Source organism: Sander lucioperca, chromosome 8, assembly GCF_008315115.2.
Source record: "Sander lucioperca isolate FBNREF2018 chromosome 8, SLUC_FBN_1.2, whole genome shotgun sequence".
NCBI classification, from domain to species: domain Eukaryota; kingdom Metazoa; phylum Chordata; class Actinopteri; order Perciformes; family Percidae; genus Sander; species Sander lucioperca.
This window is the reverse complement of record NC_050180.1, coordinates 19,462,985-19,490,754: the sequence shown is the minus strand read 5'-3', so window position 1 is coordinate 19,490,754 and position 27,770 is coordinate 19,462,985. Positions and strand designations below refer to the sequence as shown.

The window sequence follows — 27,770 nt, the reverse complement described above, 5'->3', positions numbered from 1 at the left end:
CAACTAATAACATTAGTGATGTGTTGTAACAATAGGCTACATTTGTTCCATTTAAGGGACAGGTATCCAGCATGCATAATACCAGGACCCTAAAACACCCAAATAGAATGCAACTATTATTGAATGTTTGCTGTTAATAATGACATGACATGAAAATGCCTGCCATGAAAATAGTTCTAAGAATCCCGACAAACAAGAAACTGGGGGAAACCTTTCTGTTTTCAAGATGCAGAAAGAGCAACGTTCATATTCAAAAGCCTCATTATACCCTAACTTATTTTTATTGGTAACTCTGACCTTGTTATAATTCATAATGGAAATTGTACCTACATGTACATAAACAACATATCAGTTTGCCCCCAGAATATCTGTTACAAAAGCTATATTATTAAAGAACAAGTCTGGCTAGAATATTGACTTCCACTTTCGTGTAATGACCCTTTTTTCCACAAGTGGACGTTGTGAGGGGAGAAACTGTTGGAAATGATGTGGGAAACAAAGGCCTGTTAATTGAACTAAGACAACTGTGGACCAAGCTTTGTTAAGTGAATGACATATTTAAGAAGAAAAAGTTAGCACACATCCACAACAGGCTTATCACAGATTTGTCAGCCAGTAAGTAAGTAACAATAATTTGCAGTATATCCTTTAGTGTGTCCACCACAGAGCAGGGGTTCACTTCAGTTTTTATATCTGTTCTAATATCCTAATATTCTAATATCCTGCACAGTATCGGTCAGAATTCTTTAATAACCAAATCCAAGTGATATTTTAACACATTTTTGTTATGCATTTATGTTTAGAAAAATATATACTAGCCATTATATTGAAATATGGATTCACTCAAGTACTGTACTTAATTTGGAGGCACTTGTAGCCTACTAAAATTTAGTAAATCATTTTGTGCTACGTTATACTTCACTCCAGTACATTTCAGAGGGAAATAGAGTACTACTTCCATTACTGATTTTTTTTTAAACTCAAAATATTGATACCAGTATCATCCCCAAAATTAGCTGTGTGTGCTTTTCAGGCTGTCACATATCAAATGTCTGCTGTGAAAAGACCCCATATTGAACTGTTTAGCTATGCCTAATTTCATTGTATGTAGGCCTATTTAAAGGTAGTGTATATTACATCAAAATAACCCCCTAATTAAATATTTCCGAACTAAACAATATCAAAACAACACACAAACGGGTTTTTTTTATTACAACATAACATAAATAAATACAAGTATGGCTAAGGTTGTGTTTTAAGTTTGCTAATGACTGTATCAAAGATTCTCTATAACTATGGTTGCAATACAGTGTGCAGTCCACAGTCAAATATCTGGCAGTGAAGTGAAAGGTTTGTAAACACAGCACATCCTGGACTATACCAAAAGCGAGGGCAGTGAGTTCACAGTGATGTCTACATCTCAATTTTAAAGATGCACGAGGAGAAACTTGTTTATTTTTGCTGTAAGTGAGAATTAGGCTTACATTTTTTGTGTATTGACTTAATGGCGTCGGTTTAAAGAAAAAAAAACATTTTTATTGTATAAAATACTCCCTCCCCACCCCTTCTCTATCAGGAAGTGGACCTTCCGTCTGCCTTCAGCTCTGAATCAGCTGAGTTTGAGGATCCCGCCCCGTTCTGACTATCCTAGCCATCTGGGGATGTTTAGTGACACACGACTCATCCTCTGGACAAATAACAGGTTTACCATCTCCTTTCTTTGAGCTACGTTAGCGTGAAGAATGCACTATGAGGACCGGGCTGTCGCTTCTTTGAGTCGGACTGCTTTGAAGCGAGGGTGCTTCGGCGCACCTTGGGTTTGTTTCGCAGTTGGTGAGTCATTGATGCACCTGATAGCTAGCTAATTTTGTTTACGGGGCGATGCTCTAAGGTATATGTTGTCTTGTTGTAAACAGAATACAATAATATTTATTCTGGCACTCTAAAAAACGAAACCCTGACGTTAAAATATTACGTTAACGTTACGTTTTTTTCTTAAATAGCTAACGTAGCTGCATCTTTGAATTTTCCCTAACGTTAGTTCAATTTCGTATTGACGAAAATGTGCATACGCTAACCTTAGCTGTACACAAACATATTTAACTTTCTATAAATATATCTTACTCGTTTCCTAGTCTTGGAGGCAGTAACATCGTCCAGTCTGAGGTCGTGCAATTAGCTACATAATGTACTACTCAGCTCCATAATGCTACAGTATCCTCACAGGCCAAAAGCTGCAGCAGCCACTGTCAATTGGCCACAGTTTGTGTTGTCTTCTCATCTGCTTTCTCGTAGCGAAACACCGTCACATTACAGCCTGCTGTGGTGTTGGTGTCAGTCAGGTGACACAGTCGATAGCGGGGCTCGTTGTGTGCCATAGTGCGTGTGTCCACCCTCAAAGCACACACTCCGCTGCCTAACAACAGTCTGTAGAAATACATTGTTTTATTGCACTTGCTGTTCTGCGTATACATGCATTGAGGAAGTGAGAATGTACATTTAGTTCTGCTTGGCCTACACAATTTAATTATCTAGCTGTCAGCTGTGATCAGACGGGGCTTTTAAGGATCCTCATTTGCTTGGTTTCACACAAATAAGTTCTCTCCTTGCAGGGAGAATGATGGTCCATCTAAGGAGAAACATCTGAGCAGGGACTGTGTAGAATAGCATCACCTAATCTGTGGGTAGTTTGCTTTGAAGGGGTGTCTTTTTTTTTTTTTTTTTTTTACATATTCTGTCTTTAACCACTCCTAATTTTGATAAAGCTGTCAATTTGGAAGAAAACGTTGGAAAGGTTAATCCACGTGTGACAGGGTTGTCGCCAGGGATTTTCTCCAGTCACGAGTACTGCATGTGGCTTTTAGGGATTATAAATTTTTGATGTCATAAATCTGTTTTGGTCAGAGATTAAAAACCGGTTGGCATACATTTTTTTTCTCTCCATTTGATCATTTCCAGACACGTGTAGTCACATTTTGTTCCTTTGCTTTTGTAAACTCTTGAGCTGCTGTAATGTGTACATTTTCCTGTCGCAGGATCAATTAAGTTTATCTTATCTTATGAAATGGGTAATAAGTGGCATATGTCATGTTCTATCAATCATATTCAAGAAAGAACATGGTGAAAAAGCATACTATTACCAAACCCGATTTACCTAAATAAAAAGTTGCACAATAGTAGCAGTTTTGCTAAATGTGCCATATCACCTAAAAGCCAGGGCCGTAGGAAAATGCATCTTCCATATGGTATAGAGCCTGATTGATATTATTGGCCAGGCCAAGGTTAGTTTATTACAAATATATCGTTATTGGTCTATGTGTTGGCCACTATGTAACAGGAAATTGCATTACAGAAATCCCCAAAGAGTACTGGTAGGCCTAATTGAAGGATAAAGTGATACAGTCTATTTTAATGATCAGAAATCCATTTATGCAGATTTGTCCACACGACACACGTACTCTTGTAATATTTATTATAGTTAACTATAGTGTAATATATTATTGGGTTTTATAGGGTGATTTTTTTTTTTTAGATATTCAAGTCTTCTTTTTCTTATCTCATGTCTTTGTGTCTGTAGTTGTTACTGATACTAAATCAATTTCCAGTGAAGTTCTTTTTGCTGTTAATCTTATGTTTTTGACAAATTAATCAGTCTGCTGCAAAATGTCCTTTTCAGAATATCTACACTACCGGTCAAAAGTTTGGGGTCACTTGGAAATTTCCATTCCACTCCATACAGACAGAATAACAGCTGAGATCAGTTGCATTGTTTTTTTTAACCAGGGCAGCAGTTTTCAGATTGCATTATGTGCTTACATAATTGCAAAAGGGTTCTCCAGTGTTTTCTCAGTTAGCCTTTTAAAATGATATCAGATTCATAAACAGAATGTGCCTTTGGAACATTGGATGAATGGTTACTGATAATGGGCAATGTAGATATTGCATTAAAGATCAGCCACTTCTTTCAACAACAGTCAAGAACCCTTTAATAATTTAAGCACATAATTTAATCTGAAAACTGCTGCCCTAGTTAAAAAAAACAATGCAACTAATCTCAGCTGGTATTCTGTCTGTAATGAAGTGGAATGGAAATTTCTAAGTGACCCCAAACTTTTGACCGGTAGTGTACTTGTTTTGATCACTTAATTGTATATTGTTGATATATCATTATCAGATCACTATTGGTATTGGCCTGAAAAAAATCTGTATTGGTTGGGCTAGAACAACAGTGTAATTATTTCATGGAAGGGTTTTTGGAGTGAGTGTAGAGGTGTACCTGCTGCTGACTAAGGCTGAGCCATGTAATGAGAACAGAAATAATCTTGATTCTTCATCCTTCTTCATCACTTTCACACTTAATTGCCCACTCTAAACTCTCCTGTTGTTTTTTTCCACAAGAAATTAACCCAACTCATCCTGTCTTATTCCCATTTGTTTATTATTTCACTTTTTATTTTCATTGTTGATTAAATTTAACATATTGTTTTTACATGTATTTATTACTTGTTTAGTCTGTAAAATGTATATATATATATATATATATATATATATATATATATATATATATATATATATATATATATATATATATATATATATATATTTATTATTATTATTATTATTATTATTATTATTTTCTATCAATAGGCTGACAATTTCACCACTAATACAGAGACGCCCTGCACGTGTTGTTGGGTTTGTCTGCGATGGTAAAGCTCCTCTCAGCTCAGGCACAGGGAGTCCAGATATCTGTGCTTCTCTAATCCTGCTGTCGATTCCCCCACCCATCTCTCAAATACACTACACACACACACACACACACACACACACACACACGCACACACTACCGCCTTTGCCATGTGCTTGAAAGCAAAAAAGCTACTCTTTCTATATTATACAGTATATTTAGCAGTTGGCTACTTGTAAACAGAGCTAAAAGGAGAGTGAATATTGGACTTAAATCCATCAGGTGGCCAGAAACACATATCCGAATGAATGCTAATGTTGCTCTGTGCCTGTTGGATATTTGCTATGACAACACTATAAGGTGATAATGTTGCCCCATGTCCCCATGCCCCTAGGCCAAAAAAAGCCTATTCTTGCTGCTTTAAATGTTACTGTGTAAACAAGAGAGAAAACTGTATCCCTCTGTTTGTGCCCAGTCCATAACTTGTTTTTTCTCTAGAAGTGCATGCATGGCCACACAGATTGTGTTAGCAGGACTCCTCCCTCCTCAGACTGAGAGACAGGTCAATCAGACAAACACTGACCAGTCATGAATGAGGACATTTGTCTCCATAGCCTCAGAGCTTGTATATGTTAGTGAACGGAGCTAATTGGCTAATTTTATTTGCCATAAACAAGTCTAAGAGGCAGAAGGATATCCAGGTGGCTGCAGAGAGAGAGATACTACAGTAGAACTGAATATTCTTTTGAGTTTGAAAAACATACATGTCTCTTTCCTCAAAACCTCTTATTTGTCTCACTTCTTTTCCAGAAATATTGTGCTGAACATGCTAGCATCAGACTGATATATCATGGATCCTGAGGAGTTAGAACTGCAGAATGACTACCGTTATCGTAGCTATGCGGTGGTCATTGAGAAGGCACTGCGAAACTTTGAGTCCTCAAGTGAGTGGGCAGATCTCATCTCCTCCCTGGGCAAGCTCAATAAGGTACGTTATGAGGCACAGAGTGGACTTGATGCCATAGAAATACTGTAACTGCTAATCTCTTTATATGGATGATATCTCAGTATGGCCTGCTAATAGTGTAAAACTAAGTCTGTAAATGAAGAACTTTGGTCTATTGGTTTATCTGAATTTACATTAGCATTTGTGGTTGTCAACTTCACAGCTGCTTTGTGTGTTTCAGTTCTCTGTACTTACAGTATGAGGAAGTTATTGTTGAGACTCTCTATCTCTGTTATACACCCTTATTGCTCAAGTCTTCTGGCTTTTTATTTTTGGGTAATAAATGTGCCATAAAAGCATAGGTTTACTTTGGTGTGTCAATGTGTGTTGATGCAAAAACTTAAGTCCTTAAAGTACACAGAGAATGTGAGGGAAAGACTATGACAATATGCACAAAATGTCCTCAATATGCCTGTAGGTTTATTGGTTTTATTGGATGGTTGTACACAATTCTCACTTCATATGTAAACTTTTTAGTTATTGGCCAACCCAGTTTTTTTGTCTTTCTTTCAGGCTCTGCAGAGTAACCTTCGCTACTCCCTACTCCCTAAAAGGCTGATCATAGGGAAGCGTCTCGCCCAGTGCCTGCACCCTGCTCTGCCGAGCGGAGTACACCTCAAGGCTCTGGAGACCTACGAAGTCATTTTCAAAATCATTGGAACAAAATGGCTGGCCAAGGATCTTTTTATTTACAGGTAAAGAAATTGGCATGAATTTGTTACTGCTTCGAGGAGAGAGCTGGTCTTATTATGTGTGCAGCTTTTTATGATATAACGTGTGTGTGTTTATGGTTTTCAGCTCAGGATTGTTCCCGCTGTTGGGCCATGCAGCCATGGCAGTGAAGCCAATGCTGCTGACACTGTATGAGCGTTACTATCTCCCGCTGCAGAGGGCTTTGCTGCCCAGTCTTCAGGCCTTCATAACAGGACTACTACCAGGCCTGGAGGAGGGACTGGAGGTTTACGACAGGTACGTAACGTGACAATATTCTATATTTCTCTCATTGTCAACAAATCCCATGAAAAGATCAAAACCAACAGGGATCTTACTAACAAGTATTGTCTATGAAGCCAAAGCCTGATAGCTTATTCCTCTGTGCCATAGAGCTCCATTGTTGTCCAAAAACTATTTAAAAAAAAAAAACATCAAATAGCCACACTATTGAACTGGGTGACATGTTCCTGCATTATGATGAACATGGGCACTGTAGTTTATTTTGAGTCAATCCCACAGACACCATCCTGCTGCCATAAATACTCGATTACTGAATGTTTATTAATCTGCAGCTGAAAATACTCAAATAGTGCACTATTTACTCCTGTTTTAGTAACGTTTGCTAAAACCTACAGTGATCAGCTGTTTTGGGAATCTACTTTTGGTCTCTCTTGAGAATGAGACGGCATTTCTGAATGAGATTACCTGTCTAAATAAAAGTAAAAAAAAAAAAAAAAAGAAATTCGGCAACATAAACCCTGGATTCCACCCGACACAGCTGAGAATGCGGCTGCCGGAGCTGATAGCGGCCACTCTAAACAATATTCCACAAACATCCTCATTTATTTGCACATTCTACAAAAAACATCAATAGTGCGAAAAAAGATTGTGAAAAAATTGTGTGACTGTGAACCAGCTAGACACCGAGAGAATACATGTACCTTATAAACCATGCAACCACACAAAGTGTAATTATATATCTTCAGTCTGTTAATGTCTTTTCATTTATTGAAGTGTTAAGGAATGCTGTGTTCATTTTCATTAAATTGCCTTTTCTGTATTGTTTTTACACAAGTTTAAATAAGGGTCACCAAAAATGTACTTTGGCAACCAAAATTAAGGGCTTGGTGGCCCGTGGGGCCAGTGCTTAAAAAAAATGAGTGTCTATCCCTGAGCTAATATACTGACAAAAACATGCTTTTTAGGGTAATTTTGGGTGAGTCAGTTGATTCCTTAGGATTGTATACTGCCTAAACCGTACTTCTGTACTGAAACAACAGAGGATTTTGATCAGAATTATATGGTATGACATTACTAACTACAAGGTCAGCCTGCCACTCAGAAATACAGATTTATTAATGGCATAACAGGGAGTTCTCTCCATTTTGTACTCTCTCTCCCTCTCTCTCTGTCCAGGACTGATGCCTTGCTGCTCAAGCTGTCACTGCTGGTGGGTCAGCAGGTGTTCTATGGTGCGCTGTGGGGCACTATGCTGGTCACCCCCTTGGTGCGACTGCCTGCCTCGGTCTTTATAGTCACACATTTTGACTGCATGGCGTCCCTGCGCCAGCAAACATACATGCTAGGCTATGACCACCGACTGGTGGTGAGTGTCTGTGTTTGTCTTACTGCAGAAATGTGGAATGAAGCACATTTAATAATTATGGGGATATTGTTGTATTGTGGACATATTTCAGTCACGTTTCAGTTCTGCTCCATAACCGATCTTTTTGTCATCTGTCTGAACTTCTGAGCTTCTCGGCTTCTGTCTGTCTTCAGATTAAGTCGGTGTGTCTTTCTCTGCAAGATTCAAATGTCCTGGTGCAGAGGAACATGCTTGAAATCCTGCTCTACTTTTTTCCCTTTGCTACATGCCTGGTAGGTACACACATAAACACACTCACTACCTGTTTTATTTGGACAACATCTTTGGTTCTAAGTGATCTAAATAAAGTGTTTTTCCATTTCCACTCCAGAAGTCACATGTCAAACATCATTAGATTCAGGTTATTTATGGGGGGAAATGAATGACCCTGTAATTACAATTATATATAAACAGCTGTCGCTGCTGCTTGATAATCTTGTGCATTACTTTTGTGAATTGTCTCCAATACTACCTCTTTACCTTCTTTCCCATTGAACATAGTGCCTTTCCTGTCATTACACTCCCTTCTTTCTTCCTCAACCAACTGTAACTCTGTGTGTTTTTGGTTTAGGACCCAGTGGAGTCTGGTATTGCCATGAGTGGTAAAGACATGATAACAGTGGTGTCTGCAGCCTCGCTTACACTACTCCGCAGAGACATGTCCCTCAACAGACGCCTCTACGCCTGGCTCCTAGGTGCCGATCATTGAAATTCCCTTCAGTAATAAATTACCCACTATGTCTCCCAGTTAACTCTGTGAATGTGTTTTCAGGGACTGACAAGAAAGGAGGAATGGTGGCGCCACACCCCACCCTCTCCTCTACCACAGAGGAACATACATCCTTCTACTTCAACACCTACTCTAAAGATTTCCTTGTGCAGGTAACTCACTCATGTGTTGGCAAGCAAACAAACAAACACCAAAACCTAAAATGTGAATAAATGAATAAAAAATAAATGTTTATTTTTAGTATAACCTGATTTGTCAATGCTGTTTAAGAAAAAGTTCATTTTGGGAAATACACTTTGATTGATTGATTTCAATGAGACGATCAATACCACGCTTATGTTTGTACTGTAATTATGAGGCTACAGCCAGTAGCAGGTAAGCTTAGCTTTATGACTGAAATCAGGGGGGAACCGCCACCTCTAAAGCACATTTAATTAAGACGTTATATATCGTTTGCTTAATCCGTAGTGTCTGAAAATGAAAGGTTGTGGTTTTACAGGGGTTTATGTGCGGGACCATTTCTGGACTGGGAGCAGGAATTGACTGCGCCCGGCCAAGAAATAGTACTCGCTCTAACTTCTATCTTTACTCTCGCCAAAAAGCAAATAAGCACGTACAGTACAGTAAATGAGAGGAAGTGGAGTTCACTTGTCACAGCTTGGTCAGGTGTATCTGTTTGAACAGTTTACCAATGTTTGTCACGTTTCTCTTATTCTCATTTGTTTGTTTCTGTGACTTCAGGCTCTGATTAACATCCTCAAACAGAAGGATGTGGAGAGCGACCCGGAGAATGTGATTGGGTACCTCAGGCCCTTTCGCATCATCATCAGTCTGTTGGATAAACCGGAGATAGGTAGGCAGCACTGAGCAGTACAGTACGCAAACATGTCAAATGCTGAATTACTCGATCCACCACTCCTGTCAATGTCTCAGCTTTAATCTAAGCATGTTTCACTGTGATAATGACAATATCTCTGCGTAGGTCCAGTGGTCTTGAGCAGTTTGTTGTTGGAGGTGGTCCGAGCGTTCCACAGCTACTGTCTAGAGATGCTGGGGGAGGAAACCATCGGCAGCTCAGGGCTCTCAGGCAACCAGCTAGCCATGTGAGAGCGATAGATTATAGGACAGATGCAAGGATGTTCACTGTTGAATTCATATTGAACTGAACCTGTGACAATATTACAACTGACAAATGGAAGACAGCAAAAATATGTTTTTCATATGTTTTCTTAAACAGTAGGATAAAAGAGAATAAGAATGCATCGGAGATCATAAAGACGGTGAATATGCTTGTGAGCTCCATGAACAGTGAATACCTGTGGGAGTACATGATGCGACGCTTCTGCACTTCTCTCAGGTATGGCAGGAATGACTGTGACACTCAATCCTTATTTATAAAGGGGAATTTTGCATGTTAAAAATGTAAACTATCAGGTGTTGACTATACAGTACGTTGTGCCAACTCAGAAACATGCAAGATTATAGGTAAAATTAAAAGTTAGTAGTAACATACATTATATAAACTACAGCTTCATTAAAACAGTGAGGTTAAAGAAAGCCAATGGCTGAATAGAATAAATAGTTTCTGTGCAAAATAAACATTGCCAAAAATTTGTACAAAATGTGTGTGAACTTTTTCTTGTTTACCCTCAATTATCAACCCACAAGGATCACTGTTTTTTTTTTTTTTAATCTTTACTCAATAGTGACAAAGGTGACCCACCAACGCCTCCTCAGCAGGAGCGCTGTCACCCTGCTCTGTCAGTCACAGAGATGTCCAAGCTCATCATTTTCCTGCTTGACATTCTCCCTCTGGTAAACAACTCTCACACACGCACACCATAAGTTCCCTGCCTTGTGAAACAAAATTGATGCAAATAATCATTTTTAAGATTTCCTAAAAAAATAGTTACAGGTTTGACATTTTGGCAAAATCCAAATACTAAAAACAAATTTAGACAGAGGCAAAGGTATTATTTTGAGAAAAATAGTTAACCTTTTCTTGCATCCCTCTGGTAATCAGTGACAGTTAGGTTTAAACAAATATTGACTATTATTCAGCACTAATTTGCTAGTGCCAAGTCTGACTCATACATGCACCTAAAGAAATGTGTATACACAGACAGTAGAGCTTTTCACACTGCACAGGCTAAGGGGACTTGTTAGCATGGGGCTAAGCTTTTACACTGGCCCCATCCTGGCACATTCCAACGTGGGCTGGCTGCAATTTTATCCTTGGGCTGGTAGGCCCTGCTTCGGAGCAGGGTTAGCCTCAAATTTGTGGGGTTATCCCCTGAAAATCTACTAAACACAGAGTATAAGGTTGCCGCTGTGAAACATTGCTAAAGTAAAGCTTGTCATCATCATCTTCGTCATGTGACTAATGTTTACATTCTGATGACATGTTCCAACAGACATTTAACCCAGGGCTAGTAGAAGTGCAGTGTGACTTGTATAGCCCTGGGCTTAGGTCAACACTGTGTTAAGAATATGCAGTGTGAAAAGAGCTAATGTGTTTTTTTCCCACAGGAGCTCCATGCTGACATCCAGTCCCAGTTTCTCCCTGAGATGTTGGGCACCATGCTGAGGACCCTGCACAGCCACATGGACTCTGTTAGCCTGGAAGATGTAACACAGGGTCTACGCGCCTGCTTTAAGGTTCTGAGTAAGATCCAGATGCCTGTGGCTTATATGGATGTTGAGGCAGGGGCACAGACAGAGGACGTAGAGTTACAGTCACTGGAGGAGGAAAGCAAAAAGACTCAGGTAAGGCATTTTACAGTCTGTTCCAATGTGTTTTCTTTTTATAATATTTTTGATGTTCGACTGTTCCTCGTATCGATATTACTCTATCTAGGATATAGAGAAGGAAGGAGAGAAAGAAGGCAGTGTTCGCCAGGTTAATGGTGACCATGGAGATGAAGAGCTGAACAGAGATGGAGGAGATGAAGCAGAACCTGCAGATGGTATATACCCAACACTCAGGTCTGAAGACAGTGGATTGGGCATCAGCGCCTCACCGTCAGAGCACCATCTCCTACCAGGGATGGGGATGGGCCAGGAGGGAAATGGAATATGCAAAGAAGGCGAGGGAGTGTGGAGGAGAGGAGGCTGTGTAGACACCATGACCCAGTGTCTGCAGGACATCCTGGCCTTCATAACCACAAGGTAAACCACTGAGCCACTATCAAATTAGCTGTAACTTACATGGACCTCTTTTATTAAGTGTGATTCTTAATATTTACTACTACCATGTTTCAGATACTTGCTGGTGCAGGTGGAGGATGTCGGAGGACCGGAGGAAGGACCCCAGTCTGACCTAACTGCTGCTTCGGTGGATCAGAAGACATTGTTGCCAGGTATAGGGGGACGTGAAATTAAAGACAAACTAACTGAACTGTTCACTCAACACAAGCCTAAACCTCGCCCTACATCTGACGGCCAGCCCTTAGCAGCCCCCACAGAGAAGAAAAAGGAGCGTGGGCGTGTAGGGTGTCTGGACTGGGCGGCTGGCTACATGCCCCGGAGCAGGGCAGAGATCTCTGAGGCCTGTCGACAGGCCTTCACCGCCACCTGCCACCTGCTTCTGGAGTGCACCACCTTCCCTGTCTACCTTAGTGAAGAGGAGACTCTGGTTCTCCACACAGACATGTTTGGCCACACAGGTCAGCACATACATGTATATGTTATTTATCCAGTTGAGTTAATACTACTGTCAGCTACATACTTGAACCCACAGAAGTGATTTAAAACGTTTTTGTTTTCCGTAGGTAGTGACGTCGACAGCCTGCCAGTGTGGATTAGGTCCTTGATGACACTGTGCTGCCTGTCCAGGGACTACAACATCCAGCACACTGCAGTGGCCTCCCTGTTGGAATTCATCAACCACTCCCAGTCCTTAGCACTGGTCATCCAGGACAAGCACAGGCGCTACCAAAAATCAGACTCCAACCCTCTGAGTGGGCAGCTGCAGATGGTCACTGTGCCACCTATCTACCCTGCACTGCTTCGTGCCATAGAGGAAGGCACAGATTTCTATCAGGTTAGGTTATAAAAGGAAAATGTTGGTGTAACTCAAAGCTGTAGTGTAAAGCATAAATGCAGTATTCAAGATGTTTTTTGTTTTCTTTTGCTGTGACCCAGAGGGTGTCCCAGGTGCTGTGGAACCAGCTGGACACAGAGCGGAGAGAGCAGCACATTTCCTGTGTGGAACTCTTTTACCGGCTTCACTGTTTGGCTCCATCAGCCTCCATCTGTGAAGACATCATCTGCCAGGCGCTACTGCACAAAGACAAGGTGTTTTTGCCTGCACACACACACTCAACACGATTTGTTCGCATGTTTGTTCTCCCAGCATCTTCTAGATGTGTCAGTTTGACTGGGACACATGAACAGAGACACTAGAAAATGTTGAGCAAAGAAGCTAACAGATTACCGTGTGTTTGTCTGCCCCAGGCTGTTAGGCTGGAAGCACTACACCGCTTCACAGTTCTATGGCACCTGACCCGGGAGATCCAGACCAACAGGACCATGTCTCGCAATCGCTCCTTTGACCGGTTAGTAGTACATAGTTGTAAAGTGGCGACAAATTGAGGGTAGTGTCTTTATTAAGGTACATCACTATGTCTGTAATTCTTAAATACTGTATATTTTGTCTAAGTACTCATTTTATATAGCTTACAATATCAACATATGTGTCAGTGCTCCTCTGCTGGTGGATTAACCTGCCATACAAGGAGGCATTAGTGTCAGAGGTGCAACGATGCAAAGTGGAAAGTGGCACAACAAAGTTGAGAAAAGTTCTACTTTATGCAAATGTCAATGTGATTTATATGATGTATAACATGATCAAACACTGCAGATTGAGTAAGATCTGAGACATAACCTGCTTCTTTGTATCCGTAACCCATCATGAGAAACACTGTGTGAACTCCACAGTGTAAAATCATTTTTTTTAAAAAAGGTATGATTTTAATTTTGGGTTGGAAATCCTTTATTTACTAAATCCGACTGTTGAAATGTGTGTCTCTCTCAGGTCTCTGTGTGTTGTGGTGAATAGTCTAAGCTGTACAGATGGCTCAATAAGTGCAGCAGCTCAGTGTTGGCTGGTCAGGGCTCTTTCCCTTAATGACGTAATTCGAATCCTGGAGCCTATTCTGTTGTTGCTGCTTCACCCCTCCACTCAGCGCTGCTCCATTCAGAGCATCAAACAAAATGTCACTGCTGGTAAGTGCATTTGTCAGCATATGTTGTGTAAGTGAATACAATTTCGATTGGATGAACATATGAATGTGTGTTTTGTTTTCTTTCTTAAAGGTAATCTGAAAGGTCTAAGCAACAAAAGTCGATGCTCCACCAAAACATCTGGGACATCTGCAGATGCCATGGCAACAGAGGTCACCACCTTTAATCTCATGAACATTGTGGACCGGGAATCCCTGTGGGCAGAGTTAGACAGTGGCCCGGAGTTGGCCAAACCACCGGACACTTTAGTGATATCTAGGAGTGAGAGTGAAGCGACAGAAGAGGAAGAGGATGGAGAGGAGGAGGAGGAGGAAGAAGCCGAGAGTGAACACACTGAGTCAGCTGACACTAGTGGTGCCCAGGTATCCACTGAGAACTCCAGCTCAGGCTCTCTCCCCTACCGCAGCATTGAGGAAGGAGGCATTGTCAACGGCCTGCGGAGGGCAGAGTCCGAGCACACACAGGCATCTGATTCACTGTCAAGTGAGGATGAGGAGGATTTAGAGCTGGAGGTCATGGCCAGGTCTCGCCTGTTAAAACAGGAGCGTGAAAAGAGAGAGGCCATCGACTCTCTGTTTCGCCATGTGCTTCTGTATCCTGTAGCAGACGGCTGGCGCCATCTGCTCCAAGGCTTGTCACTGCTAGACAGCCTGCTGCGGAGCAGTGCTGAGTGCTTTCTGGTGGATGCCCTCTCCTACACTTCTCTGGACACAAGCTCTGCTGCACATTTAAACCTGGTTTCCAACCTCTTGCAGCGCCACCAACAGGCTCAAGATGGTCACGGTTTCTACGGCGGCCTACTTTCTCCTTCATCCTCCCCCTCTTTACCCCCATCCCTGCTCATTGAACTGCTGGTGTCCTTGTGCCTGCGATTCCTGCGCTCTCAATACCCTTCCTATCTGAGCCTGGGTCCTCTTGACCTGCAGGGGAACAGGGAGGTTCAGGTGAAGAGTGTGGAGGTGCTGACCCGGATGGTGAATCAACTTGGCTGTATGGCACGGGGACAAGAGGGCAATGGGGCCAGTCTGGAGCCTATCCGCAGACTCCTCTCAGGATGTAAAGTGCAGCAATATGCTCTGCTTACACTTTCTGCATCCATGTATGTCAGCCAGAGGGGAACAGACAAGGGACCGACCAAGGGTCTGGAGCTGCTGGATGAGCAGGGATGCCTGTCAGAGGAGAGTCTGGTGAATCTTGGAGCAGGAGGTGGACAGGAACAGTACCCCTTACAAATGGAATTACTGAAACTCCTCCAGGCTCTCATAGTCCTGGAGTGCCAGGTGTGGCCTGGTGGGGCTGTCTCAGCAGCTGGTGCAGTTGGAGCATCTGGCCAGACCGGGGAGCCTCGTGAATCCCCAACTGCCACCACCCCTCTTGCTCGAGAGTGGCAAACGGCAGTTCTTTTTCAGCAGTCCATCAAGGCAGCACAGTATGTCCAAAGCCACCCCATCACAGCCCAGGGAATGTTTGTTTCTGCTGCAGCCAGGGCTCTGCAGCCGCAGTACGGCTATGCCATGCACCCCCACTGGGTGTCACTGCTGTGCTCCTCTCTGCCATACTTGGGTCGCTCATTAGGCATTATTGTGGCTCCACTCATCAGTCAGATCTGCAGGAACTTGAACGAGCTGGTCAAGCTTTATGAGCATGATGGAGGAAAGACAAATCAGAGGTAGACTAAGCACCACTGAAAACCTCGCTGATATAGTTTTGTACACTGTAACGACTTGACAGATTTAAGTTTGTCCTTTTTTAAGTTTAGGGGTGCCAGTTAGGTCTCTCTCCTGACATGTAGGATTTTATGTTGGTCTCAAGTCATCCAATAGTCAAACCAACGTAGACCCAATAACTAAAACCAATGTAAAAAAGTAAGTAAAGTCATGGAAGAAAATGTTCCACTTCACAAGCACAATATAAAGCAGTACAAAGACACACTGCTTAGTTTGCCAATAGTTTTTGTAATTCAAGAGGTTAAGCAGTGTAAGTAGTTATGTGGACCAGTGTGTATCATGGTAAATGTGCAAGAACCGGCAGCAGCCATCAATCGCAAAAATCCCCAAATTCTGTCCTTTTAAATTGTAGATATGTTTTATGTTCACAGCTGCATGCTAATTTAAAATAATCAAAAATGAACAGTGAGGACACTGTTGTGCTTTAAATGTTTTTTATTTATGTATTTGATGTATGTGTTTCTGTCTTCTGATCAGCCTGAGTGGTAGGAGGGAAAACATTGCTCCTGACTACCCTCTGACTTTGCTCGAAGGCCTGACCACCATTACACACTATTGTCTACTGGACAACAAGAGGGTGAGGAATTAAGCATAGATACACATCTGTAGGCCTACCTCTTTTATGTATGAGAATGTAAATACCCATTTTCCTCTCTCTTTCTCTCTCTGTCAGTCCTTGGTTGCCTGTGATCCTGTAGATGTCCGTAATGCACGCAACGCTGTGATCGAGGCACTACCACACATGCTCAGTAGCATGGCATTGTTATGGGGGGTGGTCATGAGGGAAGAGCTTCAGAGGCGGGCATCTGACACTGCACAGAGCAGCAGACACACTTCTAACTCTGTCTACTTTAAAAGCACCAAGGTGTGTTACATACGTGCATAATTTCTTCACTTTTTTTATACAAATGTATGCAATAACAGATCTGTGTAATTTATGCTGTATGTGATTGTTGATCCGGCACTTACACATTTTGTCCTTTTTGGCCATGTGCATGGGTTATTATGGAAAATGTCATCCATTCATGGTGTGTGTGTTTAGATCTTACGGCAGCGGATACTGGAGTTCTTGGTCCCTCTAACTGGGCAGTATGGGATTCAGCTCATGGCTTCTTTGGGAGCAGTGTGGAGCACCAGGAAGAGTAAAAGGAGACATAAAAACAAAGTAAGAACTGAAATGTTTCTAGAAACCTAGAAAGGACACAGTCACATAAATCTCACTGGAAGGCTTTAGTGCATTTGTTGACATTACACTGCTGTCTTTTTTAGGTTTTACCTGTGGCCAGTGAGTCTCGTCTAACCATTGTGGCTCTAGTGAAATCACTGCACACCTTGCACACAGATGCCATCCTACAATTGGTCAAGGAGGTTGTGAAAAAACCACATCAGATCAAAGGAGAACAGGTATACAAACATACATACATGCACAGCTTTTCAAAACTATATTGTATATATACGGTATCCTGGAAGTTAATTCCCTCATTTTTGTAACTTTTTATACTTTTCTCTCCATCAGAAGTCAACCCTGGTAGATATCCCCATGTTACAGTTCAGCTACGCCTATATCCAAAGGTAGGTAGGAAATACAGCGCAAGTCCCCACCTCAGGTTTAATAAGACCATTCTATGAATGCTCACTGTTATAATAATTTATGTTGCTGTATGTAGCATTTCAGCTCCGACTCTGCAGGAAAACGTGGCTCCTCTCCTCAGCTTGTTACGGGAGTCTGTTCAGCTCAACCTAGCCCCGCCTGGGCACTTCTTGTTGCTGGGGTCAGTTTTAAACACTTTCATTACTTATTCAAGGTCCATTTACTGTCAATGCACAACACAGGGTTGCACAACAAAATGCAGTTGTTGTCCCTTTATTCTAAGAAAAACAAAGGTTTTTAGAAATGCACTGCAGTCCATGACATTAACAATGATTGGCCTGCTGGTTGTATCTGCTCAACATTTGTTAGTTACCTTTGGGGAAATATGATACTCATTAAGAGTTTCTGTCTTGCAGAATACTGAATGACATTGTCAATAGGCTTCCGAACCTGGACAATAAGAAGGACGCTAGAGATCTGCAGGTATGATGCGTGTTTTGTTGCTCTAACTATGATTGAGATAGCGAGCAAGTGCATGCCTGTGAGATACTGCGGTGATATTGATGGTGTCATTATCATGCAGGAGGTGACTCAGCGGATCCTCGAGGCAGTGGGCGGGATCGCAGGGTCGTCTCTGGAGCAGACCAGTTGGCTCAGCCGCAACCTTGAGGTCAAAGTTCAGCCACAGGTTTGCCCTGAAGCGGACGAACCTGAAGACGTAGACGTGGATGGTGACCATTATGGTAACTTCCTTTGACAAATACATGCAGGCATGACCTCATCCTATCCACTGGTTGAGAAGGTAAAACCCAGGCAATCAATATAGCCCTCTGTCAGATAGTAAATAGAGCTTACAAATCACTACTGTTGCCATGGAAACACTGATTTTTATGTAGTACACTTAAGCTTAGTATACCATGGATGAACACAACTTTTTTTACTTGGTTTTGAGATTTGACCTAAGAGTAGAGACCTGCCTCCATATCTGTGGTAACCCAGTGTCCCAGGTGTTGCAGTAGCCTAAGTTCACTGTTGGGGCTCAGATGGCAGGCGCTTATTTGTTATAAAAACTCAAATTAAACTAATTCCTTAATTAGGAACAATGACTAAAGTGACATCTGCATTTAGATCTATGGGAACAGTACAGACCTGAATGCTTGATTTCTACACTGAGATTGTCCTGATGCTGTCTGGGGCATTTTCCTGCCATAGTTTGGGGCTACCTGTATTCTGAGTGATCACTTTTATTCTATGATGAAACATTTCTTTTAGGGGTGGGGGGGAAAAATCAGTTTAGTATAGCGGTATTTTCCATGGCAATACTGTATCGATACACAGACGGCAAGTATCGATCTTTTATTATATATGTGTTGGTCAGTTTGTCTGCTTGACAATCCCATTTTGTAGCAATAAAATTGAAGTGAGATGAACAAACAGAAACATGTACCTTTTTAGATAAAACAGATGTTGACAAAGTTTCCTTTTGGGGACATAATTTTAAATTGGGAAAAATGTGTTGGAAAAAAGGTAATACATTGCAATATATTGCAGAATATTGCAATATGTTTGAGGGGCCATCCACACGGGAAACACTTTTTGGTGTAAACGCACATGTTTTGCATCATTTGGCCGATCGTCCAAATGAATCCTGTAAACGCACTGCCTGAAGACGCACTTTTTTTAAACCTGGTCCCAGGGTGAAAAAAATCGAAAACGCCACCCTTGTGTCTTCGTTTGGACGGCGAAGCCGCATACGGTGCGTATCGATGATATCATCGCCACACCCCTCGACCTCTAGCCTTCGACCTCTTACCCCGCAACGACCTTGTCGGTACACGATCCGTTCTGCCTGCACGATCCGTTCTGCCTGCACGATCCGTTCTGCACATGCGCAAGATAATACTGTTTTACGTATCTGTCGGTACACGATCCGTTCTGCCTGCACGATCCGTTCTGCACATGCGCAAAATGTTCGCGCATGCGCGGTTGTACGAGGATTTACGACACTGCACGATCTGTTCCACGCTTCCGGTCGACAGCCAAGCTAACGTTAGTTTAGCTAACAGCTAATTCGGCTAACTGCTAGCTGAGACAGCATGTAATAACTTTAAAAGACCCTCAAAATAAAACTTGAAAATAAACGTTGACATATATAACAAACACCTAACATATATAACAGCTGTTACGTCAGTTCTACTTTACTTGTGCTCATTTAAAAAACAATCACTCAATACTTGTCTTTATTGTTATTACTGTGAAGTCTTAATTTAGCTGTAGCCTGCTTTTCCCATTACGTTTGAGTTAACGTTATTTTAGACTGAATCTAGCTGTCAGCTAGCGGTTAGCCGAATTAGCTGTTAGCTAAACTAACGTTAGCTTCCCGGTGGAGGCTAGCCATAGGCTAGCGTGGAACAGATCGTGCAGGTCGTATGGATGCGTAAAACAGTATTATCTTGCGCATGTGCAGAACGGATCGTGTACCGACAGGCTGTTTGGTTTCTTCTTCTACTGTTTGTTTGTATACAGCGCGTAAGCTTTATGCACATGCCCCGCCTCTTCTTCTCCGTTTCTGGTGTATTTCTGTAGCAGAAACAGTGCCACCTATAGGCCTGGAATATGAAGTAGCGTGTTGAGTCATTTACAAATGGATCCGTTTGGACGCAACTATTCTTGGAACGATGCCAGGGAAGAAAAAAAAGATCGTTTTGGTACGTGTGGACATGGCCTAAAATCGCAATAATATCTTATCTTGACATAAGTATTGTGATGATATCGTATTGTGAGGCCTCTGGTGATTCCCACCCCTAATTTCTATCTATAATTGTCACCTACTTGTCACTTACAAGTAATGTCACTATTCCTTCTCTCCTTCATCTCCTTGTCAGAGTCAATGGCTCAAGCTAGCACCATGGTTTCCTCTTCGGCTCCCTCAGGTTACAGCGTGCAAGCTCTTGTACTCCTGGCTGAGGTAGGGTTTTTTGAGGTTTTATTTATGCTGAGGGAATGAAAGTGTGAATCTTTTTGGGTTTGTATTTTTTCACACATTCTCTTACCGTATAGGTCTTGGCACCTCTTCTGGACATGGTATACCGCAGTGATGAGAAGGAGAAAGCCGTTCCTCTAATTTCTCGGCTCATGTACTATGTTTTCCCCTACCTGAAGAACCACAGGTAACTAGTGTCTTTATGCTAACATAATCGCTTTGGTCTGTTTGGTCTCAGTAGACTTCATCTATCTTGGACTTTTCTCCTCTAGTGCCTACAACATGCCCAGCTTTGAAGCGAGTTCTCAGCTGCTGAGCAGTCTGAGTGGGTATGCCTATACCAAAAGGGCCTGGAGGAAAGAGGTCTTTGAGTTCTTCATGGACCCACTCTTCTTCACCATGGATGCCTCCTGTGCTCCCAGGTTAGTATGTTTATTTGTTACACACACACACACACACACACACACACACACACACACACACACACAGAAAGGAGTTATATTAGCTCTTGCAAAAGAAGGGTTTATACAGTACACACTCGCGCTAATGAGCAAAGGCTACAGACGTTGCTATTTCTACGGACTAGAAGAAGAACAAAAAGGTAAACAACGGCAGAACTGGCTGCAGCATTGCCGCCAATGCTTCAATTTGATTTGATGACCTACTTCGTCGGATCAAGCATTTCATTCACCATAAAAGAACTCATCTTAACCCAGTACGTTTACAAGAGAGACTTGCAGTCACTGTGAGAGTCCTGGCATCCGGTTGTCGGCGAACACGTTCAGGCCTCCTGTTTCCACTTTGTCGCACGCCGCTGAAAAAAAAAAAGAGCCGGGTGCGCCAGCAGGATATTACGTAATTTTGACATAACGATAGCGCGCGCCACCTTGGATGCGTCTAGTGTAAAAAAGCCTTTACTCTTTTCATGTCAGTAACCATATGGCTTAAAGCGGAGATGGTGACACTTATTTATAAATGTGTGCATATCTGGTATATCTGATCACTGCAGAGAGTACTTTCTCCAGAAGCTCAAATTTAATATAAAAAATGCCATAGTATGTGTAGTCAATGACAGTTAGACTATTGATCATTTATGTAATAAATATATCATATTATTTTGTACATGCAGTACTTTCATAAATATAATTACTCAGTTACATAAATGTTCTTTCTAAACAGTTTTTTTGAGATTTTAAGGAGATGTTGGAGGGGTAACTGCTGTTGAGTGTGTGACTCTAGGTTTTATGATCAGAGCTTACAGAGGGATGAGTGAGTCAATGCTTTCGATTGACCACCCTAATGGATTAGGTGTTCTCACTTAGCATTTAGGATTAGGTATTGGATAATCCTGCACGTGTTATCAGGGTTTTTGATATTTTTTTTATGACATTCTTTTTTTCTTGACATTTCTCTTACTTTAATCTCATCTTTGTTGCTCTGCATGGAGGCAGTTGATAGAGCGTGAGAAACGTGTCAAGCTCACAGCTCTGGCTGTTGGAGCAGGGAAAACTTGAATGTGTGTGCATACCATGTGTAAAATGATCTTACTGCATCATTATATAGAAGTTTTTTGTCTGTCTGTATTTCATGTTATTACACGTCTAATGTCCTGTTCTTAATTGCCCTGTGTTCTTTATAGTTGGAAATCCATTATTGACCACCTGCTGACTCATGAGAAGACCATGTTTAAAGACCTCATGAGTAAGTACAGCCTCGAGGAAATGTTTGTGGTGGTGTAAAGATACAATTGTAATCTAAAGGTGAGAGTTAAACAGAAGATTCATTTGTTATTTTTAACGTCTAGATCATAAAATGGAGATAATGGAGAAGCTTTCTGGCAAAGATTTCAGGGAACAGATGCATAGTGATGGCATAGAGAGCTTATGGAGATTGTTAAAAATTATCAATTCCTAAAAAAAAGTATTCAAAGATAGACAGTTACAGTTTAGACAAGAAATAAATTGTTTTCAAACCAGTGCAGTCAAAATGTCACTTCTGGAAGTGGTGTGTCAAATTTGTGAGACATTTTTTGATTCTTTGCTGTTACAAAGCTGTATTTGTTTCTGCTGTAGGCATGCAGAGTGGCTCCCTGAAGCTGTTTACTAATGTAGACCAGAAACCCATGCTGCTGAAGCGCCAGGCATTTGCCATGTTCAGTGGAGAAGTTGACCAGTATCATCTGTATCTGCCCTCCATTCAAGGTGTGGTGCTGTTTCTCGATATTTCTGTGGATTTTTTTGTAATTATGTTCAATTAGGTGGTTGAAACAGACATTCAAATTGACTGTGTTCTTTAACGATTATACAACTTTACTCCCCCTCCTTTCAGAGCGTCTCACTGAGGCTTTGCGTATGAACCCAAGCCCTGGTGTTTCAGCCCAGATGTTCCTGATGTTTCGTGTTCTCCTGTTGCGGATTTCATCCCAGCACCTCACATCTCTTTGGCCAATCATGGTCACAGAACTGGTACGATCCCATCTTCTAAGAGCCTGGCTTTATACACTGGGCGGATACTGTTCTGTTCTGTTCTAAGTGTCTATTTTAATTTTCGTTAATGTAAAAAAAAAATTGCAGATTCGCATATTGGCACGTCTAGAGAAAGCTCTGCAGTTAGATAAAGAGGTCTCAAAGTGAGTTGATTTATTTTATTCACAAGTTCACATTTCATTGACATTCTGTTGAGGCTCTTATTCAAAAGACTTTCCTTGTGTACGACCTAGGCTGGCTAAAGTGGTGCGGGGAGCCCTTGATAGGAATGGACCAGTGAATTTCTCTCAGGCGGAGTTGGACATGTACCTGTCAGCCTGCAAGTTTCTGGACGCCTCCCTGGCTTTTCCTCCAGAGAGAATGCCACTCTTTCAGATGTAAGAGCCTAATTCAGGACAAAATGACTGAAAAACATGCTAACATATGTCTTTGTATACGTTGTGGTGTTGCATTAGTTACATTGTGTGCATATTGGGGTGGCAGTAGCTCAGTTTGTAGGGAGTAGGGTTGGGAACCGGAGGGTTGCTGGTTCAAGTCCCTATACAGACCAAAGTATGGTGGTGGACTGGTAGCTGGAGAGGTGCCAGTTCACCTCCTGGGCACTGCCAAGATGCTCTTGAGCAAGGCACCGGACGTCAACTGCTCGGGGTGCCTGTCCATTGACAGCAGCAGCCCCCTCACTCCATTAGTGCATGTATAGGTACTGAGCATGTGTGTGTAATGCAGGCCTGTGTATAATAATAACAACAGAGTGAAAACATTGTAATTTCCCTTGTGGGATTAATAAAGTTTAAATTATTATTATTATTATTATTATTATTATTATTTTCTGTCTTACCTTTTCTGTGTAACTATCTGCTCCGTGGATAGGTATCGTTGGGCATTTGTCCCTGAAGTGGATGTGACTCGCTATGGTGGCCCAGAGAATGCTCTGATAGAAGGCGAGCAGGAATGCACACCCCATGTTGTCAGAGTACTGGAAGGGATACAGCAGCGATACAAGGTAAGATCATACATGGGTTAAAAACAGCCAATGTCAAACTTTAGATAGTGTAGGATATATTTTGTGGAAAATATATGTAGAGATCATGAATGGTTTTGTTCTCTGGTCTTCCTGACTATCTGTGAGAAAAGCCATCTGACCTGATAAGTTTGAAAGGGATTTGCCCTTACTGAGGATCTGTGAGAGGACCATCTGGTCTGATAAATATGAAAGGGGGCAAAATAATTAAGCTGATTAAAAGACTCTCAGATCAGGAGGACCAGAGAAAAAGGCAACTGTGTAGGATGTATTTTGCAATAAGTGAAAGGTAAGCTCAGGTTGTGGAATGGCCTTGACTCTCATCACTCCTAGGTCTACAGAAAATATAAGACACAGATGTTTCAGTAATATGAACATTATAAAACATTTTGTAGATCCAAGACAGTAACGAACTGTTTGGCCTTGGAGTGGGGAGAGTTGGGGTATTTCATGCATAGCGCGACATCGCGGAAGGGGCCGAAAGAAGAGGACCGGACAGTAGAGCAAAATATGACCTGGACTACATCCAACTGATGACAACACCTCCAAAGATGGGCAAGGAGGATGGAAAAATGTATAAAAGTGTGAGGGTTTGAGATAGCGAGCATCAGATGCTTGGCGGGACTCTTGTCTGTTTGCTAGGAGAGAGAAATAGACTTGTCTTGAAAATATCTGATCCGTGTACACGCTTTGTAATAGCAATATCATTTTTCACTGAGTTTTATTTCTGATCTACCAGTCAACGAACACTTAAAAGTTAAAGAAGCAGGGTGTAGTGAATTGGATTCAGATTACGTCTGGCCTTTTTTAGGGCCGACCGGTCATTGGTCACATTCTTTAATCTAAAATAGTCATTCTCATTTAAAAGTCCACAATATTTAATGTACATTTGGATTAGTTGCTTAGAATTACTTCTAGTTATGCTACTAACGGGGAACATCTTAAACATACTTTAAGTCATCAGTTTAACCATTCTAAATCATTGTGCAAGTTATTAGATTGCAAGTAACCATAGCAACAGTACCTATGCGCCATGCTTTAATGTTACTAGCAACATCTCACTGGCGAAACTAACCTAAACACAGCCTTCCCCTTGTTTTGATAAGTGATTGTTGAATAAGTGCAATAATGCCGTCGGAATATCCCAGTGTTGGTGATAAACGTCAGCTGAAACTGAGCTCACTATCAACTGTCAATATTGTCTAACAAAAGAACATACAAAGTCCAAAAGTCACATTCGTTCAAATTGTGCGCATGTGCACGCAGCGACCGGCAGTAGTGGCGTTCTGTTTGTTTTTTTTGTTGAGTTATTTATTTGTCACTGCTGCGAAGCCAATTGCCCTTCTGGGGACAAATAAAGTTCTACTTGAGAAGAAAAAAGTCTGGAGTGTTCAGAAGTTCAAAACAAATTATGAAGGTGCTCTTTGGAAAGGGAACAAAAGCTTCAAAGAAAAAAAGGATCCAAGGCGCTCTTCTTGTGAAATATATTATAAAAAGCCTTTATTTAAATGTCTATTTCTCTTTTTATTATCGAAATCTTACATGAAAAGTAGAGCTGCCCAGCCTTTTGATAATACTTTTCACAAGAAGAGTGCCTTGGATCCTTTTTTTCTTTAAAGTTCTACTTGACTTGTGAAATGACCACATCTCACTCTTGTTATTCCAGATACTGAATGGGCTGAGTGAGGAATCTTCCACAGAGCATTTGGCGTTCCCGCTCCTCACTCAACGCTCACTGTCCTCCATCACCCAGCTGTTGCCTTTCCTTCACACCCTATGCTGTTCCTTCCAGGGCCCTCCCACCAATAGCCACTCTATGCCCCACTTCCCAGTAGCAGACTACCCAGCAGCCAGTGCAGACACAGTCCTGAAGAGGCTGGAGTGCATCACTGAAGAAGAGTTCCTGGACTCCATGGAGAGTTAGAACTCAAGCATGAAGCGTTCATGAACTAAGTCCTCTTCTCAAGCTCTTAGACCTGCAGCCATACAAGTGGAATACCTAAAATAGGCACAGTTGGTGATAATGTTGTATTGTGAACTAGAATCAAAAGGAAATGTTTTGGAATTTTGTTTTTTAATGTGTTAACTTGTCTGATCTCCACATAAAAACGTATACATCTGAGATGCTTTCACACTGAATCCGTATTAGAAAAGCCTAGGCCTACTTTGTTGTTGTTATTTCAGTGGACTTTGAAAAAACATGGTAGAAGTATTAATTACAAATCACTGTGGAATGCTTCTTTCTCGCTCAAGGACGAGTATCATCTTAGTTGTAAAATATTCACACATTGAGATTGCGTCAGTCTACTCTCTGCTTCATATGGTTTAAGACCAAAATATGTTACCACTTAAAATGGTTATTATGTAAACCAACTTCAAATGATTACCTTCTGTTATTATTAGGCATGTGCCTCGTAATAACAGTAGTTCCAGTAAATATTTTTTAGTTTGACACCAAATAGCAGATTTACTGTGAAGAACCCTTATTAAGTATTGTTAATCTGTTCTTTTCACTTTTTCATAACTTCTGGTTAACCACACTTTCTGGTGCGTGCATACTTATGTTTGTCTGACTTTGTAAGAATGTTAAGAAGAATGTAAAGACTACAGTATTTGGCTGCTGTTGAATAGGTTATTTCTCTTTGATTTTATTGGATACATTGGACCTCACAAACCTTTGGCTAAGATTCATGTTAAGAGTTGTATGAGTAAGGTACTGAATGTAGTTTAGGTACACCACAAATACCCTTTGAAAAATGATTGGGTGTACCCCGCTAAAATACATGCTTGCCATTTTCTGGTGTTTAAGGGAAATCTTCTTTCTTTGTCATTGTTCATGGATAGTATTTGCAACAGTCTTTTTTTCCACAATGCTGAATGCTTGAGTAATTTATTTTGGATGTTTAAAAGACCTTGTCAAGTTTTTGAATAAATAGAAGACTCATTAAAATAAATATTACGCTTAAATAATGTGTTTTCAATTTACAGCTTCAGTTGCTTGTTTTTCTGCATTTGTGTTGGTAAGAATTTGCTATGGGACTCAAAGCTGTGACAAAAATCTAATCATATTGACGATTTCAATCCATGATTCCAACTGCCCACATATTGTGTTGGTCAATATATAATATAGTTCTACTATTGTACACTTTGGTACCAGTTTGGGTTTCTTTTGTAATTTTTTCTACAGACAAGTGTCTGTGGATGGCATAATGAATCTCCACTGAGGTATAACTGAACTCCTATTCCTTGAAGATTAACCCAATATGCCAACATAAGCTTGTCCTTCCTGATTCTTTTGTGTAAAAAAACTTCAGCTGGGCCAGAAGTCTTCAAGTCCTCCACCACACTTCATAACTGAAATAACTATATACCTTTCAATAGTCTTCAATAATCAAAGACACATACTAGATCCAGCAGAGTGCAATAATTCACTGTATCATACGCACAATACAGCAGCTGTTTGAAATAAATACAAATCTAACATGAGCACTCTTACTCTCAATGAAACCCCATCTTCTGTGGACTACTCTGAAGTTCCTCCTTATCTCCAAAATGTTAGGTGTTTTACACCATTAGATGATCTGTGTCCTTGAGTCTCTCATGCAACCTTTTGGGGTTCAATTTTCCACTGAATACTTATTACAATATTCTGTACCCACTTTGTCACCTGGATCATGGCTGCAGCTGCTGCCGTGGTCCTGCTCTAAACCCACTGCTACTATTATTATTAGTCATAGTTCTATTATTTTTACTGTTACTATAATTGCCATTCATATGTTATTGCTGAGCATCTCTCTCTCCCTCTCTCCATGGCCGCCCGTCTATTAAGCAAGGTTCTGTTCGTTACATTACATACATAACTCATCCCGTTTTTCACAAATGTTGCGACCCCTCATTCCCCGTTTCCTATTATTTCTGATTGCAGTTGAAGGATAA

General features: G+C 41.2%; 1 protein-coding gene across 2 annotated transcripts; it reads left to right on the top strand.

Annotated features, from left to right (window-relative positions):
• Positions 1–1,591: 1,591 nt before the first annotated feature.
• dop1b (DOP1 leucine zipper like protein B) lies at positions 1,592–26,801 on the top strand. 2 transcript variants are annotated; one of them, XR_004898045.1, is made up of 39 exons: positions 1,592–1,833; positions 5,498–5,675; positions 6,207–6,388; positions 6,492–6,662; positions 7,824–8,013; positions 8,187–8,285; positions 8,624–8,747; positions 8,825–8,934; positions 9,524–9,635; positions 9,765–9,885; positions 10,020–10,139; positions 10,489–10,597; positions 11,312–11,548; positions 11,640–11,950; positions 12,044–12,447; positions 12,553–12,824; positions 12,926–13,078; positions 13,238–13,338; positions 13,818–14,008; positions 14,099–15,695; positions 16,231–16,330; positions 16,427–16,618; positions 16,796–16,918; positions 17,023–17,157; positions 17,270–17,325; positions 17,421–17,525; positions 17,761–17,827; positions 17,928–18,087; positions 20,230–20,312; positions 20,405–20,514; positions 20,600–20,749; positions 21,967–22,028; positions 22,400–22,528; positions 22,656–22,792; positions 22,901–22,956; positions 23,047–23,190; positions 23,684–23,816; positions 25,501–25,868; positions 25,957–26,788. XR_004898045.1 is itself a non-coding variant. In XM_031295847.2 (38 exons), exons 2-38 carry the CDS (start codon positions 5,538–5,540, stop codon positions 25,756–25,758), a joined length of 6,942 nt encoding a protein of 2,313 aa, XP_031151707.1. In that variant the 5' UTR covers positions 1,592–1,833; positions 5,498–5,537; the 3' UTR covers positions 25,759–26,801. The 2 variants fall into 2 exon arrangements, 1 of the variants encoding a protein (XP_031151707.1); XM_031295847.2 differs by having other exon boundaries at positions 25,501–26,801.
• Positions 26,802–27,770: the final 969 nt, after the last annotated feature.